This window comes from Lactuca sativa, chromosome 7 (genome assembly GCF_002870075.4).
Source record: "Lactuca sativa cultivar Salinas chromosome 7, Lsat_Salinas_v11, whole genome shotgun sequence".
Lineage (NCBI taxonomy): Eukaryota > Viridiplantae > Streptophyta > Magnoliopsida > Asterales > Asteraceae > Lactuca > Lactuca sativa.
In genome coordinates this window covers 14,245,583-14,255,193 of record NC_056629.2, presented here as the reverse complement: position 1 = coordinate 14,255,193, position 9,611 = coordinate 14,245,583, and the positions used below count along the sequence as shown (strand labels likewise).

Here is a 9,611-nt window from a genome sequence, read left to right as displayed (position 1 = left end):
ATTACCTATAGCTTTATCTTGATCATTAATAATTGCCTTTGGATGATTGCCAAACATACATTTTAAGAACTGCTCAAATAACCATTCAAAAGTCTCTTCCTTTTCATTTTCCAGCAATGCTCCACCAAATAAAGTAGATTGTCCATGGTGATTCACTCCAATAATGGGAGCAAAAGGCATATTGAATTTGTTAGTCATGTAAGTGACATCAAACACAACAACGTCTCCAAATTTAGTATATGCATCTCTTGATCTTCCATCAGCCCAAAAAATATTTTTAGGGCTCCCATCATCATACAAATCCATAGAAAAATACCGGTCATTATCCAATATTGATTTATCTTGGAAATGTTTTATAAGTCGATAAAACTCCTTTCCTCTATATTGTTTCTATTGCTCAAATAAGACATCAACACATTGCTTTGAAGTAACATCAACTTCATCTATAGTTTTCATTGCATTAACAGCCTTCTTAACCTCACAAGGCTTTAACCCTCATTGGCCTAGTTCCACTATAAGAGATTTACATTCCATTGAATGGTGGAACTTACTATGAGATCGATGTTTCATTACCTTTGTTGGTGTCATGTTCAAGTCGCGATTGTGTGTGTCATTAAACATGTCCACGAACCATTTCCCGTCTTTCTTTTTCGTAATATGAAACAAATTTTTATGTCATTTTGTTGATCCGCACCCGTCGCTTTTGCACGGGTAAACGGCTAGTATATATATATATATATATATATATATATATATATATATATATAGAGAGAGAGAGAGAGAGAGAGAGAGAGAAAGAGAAAGAAACGTGAGGGTGATATAGAGATATTCCAGGAACTTGATAAAAAAAATAGTGACCATAACACCCTTTTAGTCTATTTTTAATTTGCAATTTAATCCCATGACTTTTAGAAATTACACAAATGGCCCATTGATATTAACCTTATATCTTAATATTTGGAGGGCTTGGATGTATTCTTGCACTCTAAAGGTTTTAGTCATTCTCAATTGATCCTATATATATATATATATATATATATATATATATATATATATATATATATATATATATATATATATATATATATTAGTTCTTTTGGTGTGTGCTCGAGCAAGTGAGCGACGACAAATAAATTTCTTATGAGGAAATAATTATTAAACTTTATTATTAGTTATTAAGTAATAAAAAAATTACTACTTTTAAATAAAAGACTTATTTCTAGGCCCTATATTTATATTACTTGTTTATACTATTGATATAAATAAATTAATAACAATGTACTAAAAAACCTTCCGTTTTTAAATAAAAGTTTTGTCACGACCACTATGACATGCATTTGTGCTAAAGTAAAAGCCACCAATTTTCAATTGGTGGTTAAACTGAAGTTTTTAGAAAATATAATTTTTTTTTTCATAATTAAAATCAACTTTAATAGGCAACAACATTTTACCAAAAATTGTGGTTTTTTGGAACTAGTTAAAAATTGGTAATTAAACCATATTTTTTGTAAAATATAGTGTTTTTTTCTTAATTACTTTAAATATTGGCTAAAAATTTAATGATAATATGAACTTTGTTAAAAGATTTTCACTATTTAAAAATGATTAGATTGATTATATGGTTTATATATGTAGATTTCTAAATCGGTTTCCAGATAAACAAAATTATTATTTTTGTTTCAGATTTATTGTGGTTTATAAAATAAGAATAGAATATCAAATTATTATTTAATTTTTATTTTTTAATATCTATTTTTAATTATTTTTTAATATCTTAATTTATTTTTCAAATAGATTAAAAAGTCTCGCTAATTAAAAATCCTTAACGTGTATATTTATTCTTATAAGTTTTTGTATATATAATACCAAATTAAAATATATTTATGAGTTTTAACTCACACCCAAATAATTTATGTTTTACAGTATATTTATGAGTTTTAACTCACACTCAAATAATTTATGTTTTACCGACTTAACTAATATTCCAAGTTATTTATTTTTTAAAATGTCCTTGCTCTCGTAAAACAAATTTTTAAAAATGATCCAACAGAATAACAATTTGGTTGTTTCATATCGGATTGAATTAATTAAAAAAAATCGAATCCAAGTATTGAGAATTGAAATTAAATCGAATTTATTTAAATGGATCAAATCGAACCGATCTATTTAAAAACATTCAAAAATTCTATAATTTAAGGGTCTCGATTCTACTTTTGCCCCAGGCCCCAAGCAACCTCGGACCGACCCAGTTGAATCATGTTCCTCATCACCCTTCTTTTACAGATGGAACAAAATATGGGCTTTGATACTACTTGTTAGGCTGAATGGTATCATAAAGGGGACATCGACAGTGTCCGACGTGGCCCCCTTTCACCGTCGGTGAATACTGCACCTTGAAGGGGATCTCATCGCCGGTTATCCTTTACTAATGGCAAATATGTGATTTTTGTGGGGATTTTACTAATGGAAGGTTGTCAAACGGTCGGTAACAGCTAGTTTTGGCATATTTAATTTTTTCCTTTTTTAATCTACTATATATACAAATCAAATTTTCAAAAAATCACTACACTATACACTCTCAATAATAATTTTTTTTTAAAATGTCTTCTTCCAACAATCCAAACAAAATGCTTCATACCAAAATGTTAATAATGCCTACGCACTTTTCGGCTATGATCTGTCATAACCACCACCTTACCAGCCATAAATGGATGGTGTTTCTAGCTATTATTCACAATTTCAAATACCCCAACAATTCCATTTCCAATCTCAACCTCAAACCCAAACATCTCAAACCTAATTTCCATCCCAATCACCATTCACACCTTCAATTAAACATGAAGAACGGCAACAACAACCTCAACAAAAAAAGAAATTGAAGGTTGATCGGAGAAGATGGACACAAAAAGAAGAAGTTGAGTTAACAAGGGCATGGGTTGACATATCTGAAGATGGTGGCATGGGAAAGGGTCAAAATCGTGATCAGTTTTGGTTACGTATCACGAAGCGCTTTTGTAAGGGAATTGGTCGAAATCCAGATTATCGGACCTCTAGCCAATGTAACTCCAAATGGAATCTTATGAACAAAGTCGTCACACATTGGAATGGAATTTACAAAAACTTTGAGAAGCAATGGGCTAGCAGAGAAAGTGAAACGAGTTTGTTGAAAAAAACACACGCTACATTCCAAGATGATATGTAAAAGTCTTTTAAGTTTATTCATGCGTGGGAAGTTGTTAAAAGAAGCATTAGGTGGAGGGAACTTGCAATAGATGAAGAAATTGCAAATCCGCCAAAAAGAAGCCGGACATCTTCATATTCGAGCTCACAGCAAGTCTCATCGGATGGTTACGTAGGCGTTAATCTTAATGATGATAATGACGACATTGAAAAATACGTCCGCCTCCTCGTCCAATGGGAAGGGACAAAACAAAAGCTCGAGCAAAAGGAAAAGGGAAAGTGACTTCTTCAAATTCTTCGGTCGGAACCGAGCAGTCAACCAGATCGAAAGAAATGATGACACAAATGGCACAACTAAATTCAATTTTGGAGAAGCATATGAGTGAAATTGTCCGACTCACCGAGTATAGGTTGTTAATGCAAGACGTGTGGCACCTCGACCCCGAAGATCAAGAAGAGGCAAGAATTATGAAAGCATCGATTCGGGAAAAATATAATCTGAAACGCAACTGAAAAATTCGATGCATTGTTTTTTTCTAGATTTTTAAATTTTAACGTCATGTTTTACTTTTAGGTTTTCAGTGTAATTTTAATTTTCATGTTTTTTTTTCTAATTTTTAGGATTTCGAAATTGTAATTTTTAAGTTTATGTTATTTTAAATTTTAGTATGGTTTTAAAAAAATAATATTTTTTTAAAATGAAATTAAAAAAAACTCATAGACACGACACCACACTTCGTAGGTAAAAAATATAAAAAAAAATATAAAAGTGTACGAGGCGCCTATACGACGCCATTTTACCATTGGTAAAAAAACCAGGAAACCCTTTAGCCTTAGTTAAATATAGTGGCTGAAATTAAAAATTAATTACAAATACACAAACCACAAAACAATGGCTCAACACACAGACTATAAGCTTTAATACTTCATACAAACAAAAGTTGCTAGTTGTTTTGGGAAGAGACTTATTGCTCTGTTTTCTTATGTTTTCTTCATTGATACACCCTCATTTCTACAAGATATTATATCTATTATATATTAGGTGTAAAAGTCGTGTAGTACACGAGTTAATTAAAAAAGAGATTAAATATTAAAATGTAAACAATAAATATTTTTTAAAATAAAAGTTTAAAATAAGAAATAAAAAAACATATTAATTGCAATTTAGTATCATATCTATGACATTTAATACTTTATATATATATATATATATATATATATATATATATATATATATATATATATATATATATATATATATATATATATATTATGTAGCTTTTTTAATTTTAAAATTTGAAAAATCCTAAAAACTGATATTATTTATTTCAAAAAGTATTATAAAATGATAAATATCAAATCTTATGGGAAATTGACATGCGGCAAAATAGATCTTTATTTATTTGGTAAATTACACGAATGGTCCCTGTGATTTGAGGTAATCTGCGCGTTTGGTCCCTAAAACATTTTTTTAAACTCGGATGGATCCTAGGATGTATTTTTATTGCACGTTGGGTCCCTGATAGATCTAGAATGATTATATTACCCTATTTTTTATTTCTTTTATTTGTCTAGTTTATTTATATATAAAATAAATATAAAAATTAAAATTAAAAAATCTTAAACCTCTAATCTAATCGTACACCCTAATAAAAGAAAAGCTACTTTCCCCTTATTCCTTCCTTCGTCCCCATCCCTTCCTCAAATCTCACCGTCGAATCCGTAGGGGTACCGCTAGAGATAATGAAACTCCATCTTCGGTGCTCCCTCTCTGTGTTCTTCCTTTTCTCACCATAAAACTTAACCCACGAAGCTTCATCATCTTTGCCTCTTCCCTTCTCCGATTAGAGCTCTGCATCCTTTACTCACCAAAAAAACACGAGGCAGGAATTCATCGAAAAAACGTGAAACCAGAATCATGGGATTGCTTCATTTTGTTTCGAGTTACTTCATATCTGAGTAGAAATTTTCAGAAACTTAATTTTTCAAAGGAACCACAAAAGAGAAATTTGATTTCTCCGAAAGGGTGCTGGCGCTTTTCCATTTCTGAGTTACAATAGTTATGAAAACATGACTCATATTCGGGTGGTCGAAGAAGATGGCCGGACCAGGCAGGCTCAAAAGGGGCAACATAGTAGAGATGAAGGTTCTAGGTTTAATCATGGTTGTTTTCATCGATGATTTCAGATGGTGGTTCAAGTGAGGAAGATGATGAATCTGGAACCCTCGCTTGTTTTTTGCATTCAAAATTTTCATTAGGTTTTGGTTTTCAGCATTTTGATTTTGATTTTGTTCAATTTTGATTGCAAGGTAACAATTTAATTTTGGTTTGGGTTTTGATTTGGTTTGATATTCATTAGGTTCATCTTTGAAAATTGTAGAAACAAGCACCATTGTTGGAAGATGTCGGAGACGATGGTGGCTACAGGAGACAGTCATGGTCATGATTGTTATCGGAGACGATGATAATGAAGATGAGATTTAATCGAAGGAGATGCAGAGTTCTAATTCCAGTTTCTTGTTTTTTTTGTGCAGATTTTAACATAACTTTGGCTTACCTGGGCTTCAATGTTACATATTTCTTTTGGAACTTTGGTTTTGTTCTTATTGTGGCTGGTGGAGGTGACCAGAGGTTAGTGGCAGTGTTGGCCGGAGGTTGTTTTCGGATGGCTGGACATAAAGAGGGGTGGGGTGGGGGGTAAGGGGTTGGGATGGGTTTTTATTTTAATATATTTCATTGTTTAAATAAATAACAAATTAATTTTAAAAATAGATGAGAATAAATTAGTCTTTTTACATCTGATAGGGACCAGACGTGCAATAAAAATATAAAATAGAGACGGTACGAGTTAAAAAAAAATCATTGGGGACCAAAAACGTAGATTATCCTAAACCACAAGCACCATCCGTGTGATCTACCGTTATTTATTATAGTTGATGGGTATGGTTATTAAATGATTTATGTGGCCACCATTGTTGACTTTTATCTTCGGTTTTCTTTTTGACTTTTATTTGGATTTAATGACTAATAACATGGAAGCTTATAAATGAAGGCAGCTTTAGAACATAGGCAAAGGAAACATGGTCATGGAAGTAGAAAACACACTACACATGAAAGTCGGCGATGGAGAATCAAGCTACGCAAGTAACTCATTTCTTCAGGTTTTAATTCGTAGCTTTCTCCTTATATGCACATATTGGGAAACCGGTTGTTCCCCAACCCACCCACACACACACATCACCACCAAATTAACCTCTATGTATATGTGAACGTGTGTTTCCAGTGATGATAAATTTTCATGGTCAAAGTATACGAAAGTCTCTCAAAAGTATCGAAACTTTTTAACAAGTGCGTCTTAAAACGTTCTGTTTTTCAGGAAATTGCCATACGGAAAACACTGCAGGTTCTAAAGCATACAATCAAGGGAATGGTTAATCTTGAAACGGCCTTCAGCAAAGTTTTCGTATTAGCAGATTTAGGATGTGGCACCGGCACAAATACACTATTGCTTGCATCTATGGTTATTGATTTAGTCCTTGAGCTCTGTAAAGAAATTAATCTTAAAACACCACAATTTCAAGTCTTCTTAAATGATCTTTTTGGAAATGATTTCAATACCATTTTCCAATTGTTACCGAAGTTTAGAGCAAACCTTAAGAAGGAGAAGGGAGAGAATTTTGGGTCTTGTTTTGTTTCAGCTATTCCAGGCTCCTTTTATGGCAGGCTCTTTCCAGATGAAAGCTTACACCTTGTTCACTCCTCTTATTCTGTTCATTGGCTTTCTCAGGTTTGCACATAATGAACTCTAATAAGTAATTGTAAATAAAACCTGTTTTTAATACAAATTCATAGTGCTTACGAGATCTGATAGGTACCTGAAGGCATTGAAAACAACAAAACAAATATATACATGGCAAAAACAAGTCCTCCCAATGTGTTTGAAGCATATGGAAACCAATTTCATACTGACTTTATAAAGTTTTTAGAACTTCGTGCCAAAGAAGTAGTACGTGGTGGGTGCATGGTTTTGACATTTCTTGGTCGGAGTAGTGCTGATCCAACCACTGATGATGGTTGCCGTCATTTGGAGCTATTATCACAATCACTTCTCGATATGGTCAAAGAGGTATGATGTTCTTCGTTACAATGTCTACATGTACATATGATAATTACAAACTAACCACCGATATTTTTATTCAGTGTTAATTACGATCTACCCATTTATGTTTTTTAAAACTATATATAGGGGCTGGTCGAAGAATCATATATGAACTCATTCAATGTCCCATATTATACTCCATGCGAGGATGAAGTCAGGAAAGCTATTCACAAAGAGGGATCCTTTTTTCTTGATACCTTTAATGCTTTTCAAGGTAACTGGGATCCATATGACACGGATTTCACAAATATGGTAGATTTGAATGAGCAGATCAGCCACATCCATGGGAAAAACTGTGCTAAAGTTGTGAGAGCTGTTTCAGAACCCATGTTGACATCTCATTTCGGGAATTCAATAAATATTGACGTGCTATTTCAAAAGTTTCAAATGCGAGTGGCGGAAGATCTAGCAAAGAAGAAAACCAGATACTTTAATATAGTCATTTCATTGACTAGAAACTGAGCTGTGTATGTTAAATCAGTCGATTTTCTCTTTCTTTCTGAAAAACGTCAATTGGTTGTTTTAAGCTTTTTGATAGATCCAAGTTCGAGATTGGTTTTTCTCCAAAAAAAAGATACTAGGTTGTAGCAATTTTCTTCTTAATTCCCATAAGAAACAATTACAGTATTTAAAAGAAAAATAACATGAATGCAAACTAAAAAAAAGGAAATCATGGCCACGTAGTGGCAACAACCGAACTGGAATCCAATGGAAAGTTGAGATAACAATGACAAAGTAAACTCGGTCATTAAAAAAAGAAGCAACCTCTGTATGCAACATGGAGCGCTGACCAATTCTACTTCGCCGTCGGTTATTGATGAGCTGTTAATCCCGTAAACGACCCGGCGCGGCGGCGCTCTAAGTTATTTGGGCCTGCTAATAGATATATTGCTGGGCTGTTCATATGTGTTTGTTTGAGTAGGCCTGAGGAGTCGTGCTTAACTGCTGTCAGTTTTCGTTATTGAGATAATTCAATTGATGAAACAATACTTCATCGATCATGGACCCTCTGTATAACGACATGAATTTTTAAAAAATACAATTGTGACGAGGTTTAAACATCAATCATATAAGACATCCGTAGACAAAATTTGATAAATGACTACTAATTAAGCACATATCAAATGATGGATTGTGTATGATTGTGGTTGTTATGTTGAGTCTATCAAATTTTTATCTTCTTGGAAATCAAATACATTATCTTTTGGGTGGTCTTACCCTTATTAGATACTAGGTGTGACACTCATGTATTTATTTAAAAAAAAAATTAAATATAAAATTCTAAACATTTGATAAGTTTGAATTTATAAGAAAATTAAGAAAAATATTGAATTATAAAAACTAAAGTGTTTTTTTTTTTAATTTAGAGAAATAATTTAAATAAATAAATAAATAAAATTAATGAATCTCTAATTTAGTAATTTTGAAATTAAAAAGTTTATTAATAAAATTGATATATATTTATTATTGCATTTAAATATATCTAGTATCTAGACTTTAACAAAATGAAAACACTATAAAAAGACACGTGGAATAAAAATTAATATAAAATAACCACAAAATTACATGTGGCCAATTAAATGAGAATGTGACACGTGACAAAAAAATCTTTATTTCTTAGGGAGGATGTGTTGCTTTTCAAGGCTCCCAGGAAGATTATTGATTGTTTGGAGGGTATTAGGAGGAAGTTCCTTTGGAATGGCAAAGCGGATAGTTGGAAGATCCATTTGGTTTCTTGGAAAACCGTGGTCACACCAAAATAAAAAAGAGGTCTTGATGTTGGGTGCCTTAGGTCGTTAAACTTGGCCCTCTTAGCTAAATGGATATAGCGGTTTAAAAATGGAATGTAAAAATCTTTGGTTAAATTGCATAAAGACATGGCATAATATTAGCGGAATTGATGGTAAAGCAATTGCCAAGACTTGTCTTCCGAGCACATGGTTAAACCAATTTATATAATGAGTTGGATGAGTGGAAAATTGATCAGGAGTTGTTGTTGGAGAGAAATTTGGGGGCTAGAAACGAAACCTATTTTTGGAAAGATAAGTGGCTAGATGGCATGGCTCTGAAAGATGTTTTCTCATAATTTTAAAAGCTTGAGGTCCATAAAAACTGCAAAGTGATTGAGAGGCTATCCAGAGACACTTTAGAGAGGGAAAATAGAAAGTTCTGGTGCTAGAAAAGGGCCATTAGAAGGGGTAGAGAGGCAAATTATCTAGTGGAGCTGAACAGGAAGATGGGTGAGGTTGTTCTTTCTGCTATAGGAGATTC

At 32.5% G+C, this 9,611-nt stretch overlaps 1 protein-coding gene across 1 annotated transcript; it reads left to right on the top strand.

Moving 5' to 3' along the window:
• The first annotated feature begins 6,190 nt into the window (after positions 1 to 6,190).
• Positions 6,191 to 7,877, top strand: LOC111906000 (S-adenosyl-L-methionine:benzoic acid/salicylic acid carboxyl methyltransferase 3). The gene is made up of 4 exons (XM_023901740.2): positions 6,191 to 6,342; positions 6,558 to 6,968; positions 7,053 to 7,307; positions 7,428 to 7,877. Exons 1-4 carry the CDS (start codon positions 6,262 to 6,264, stop codon positions 7,800 to 7,802), a joined length of 1,122 nt encoding a protein of 373 aa, XP_023757508.1. The 5' UTR covers positions 6,191 to 6,261; the 3' UTR covers positions 7,803 to 7,877.
• The last annotated feature ends 1,734 nt before the right edge of the window (positions 7,878 to 9,611 follow it).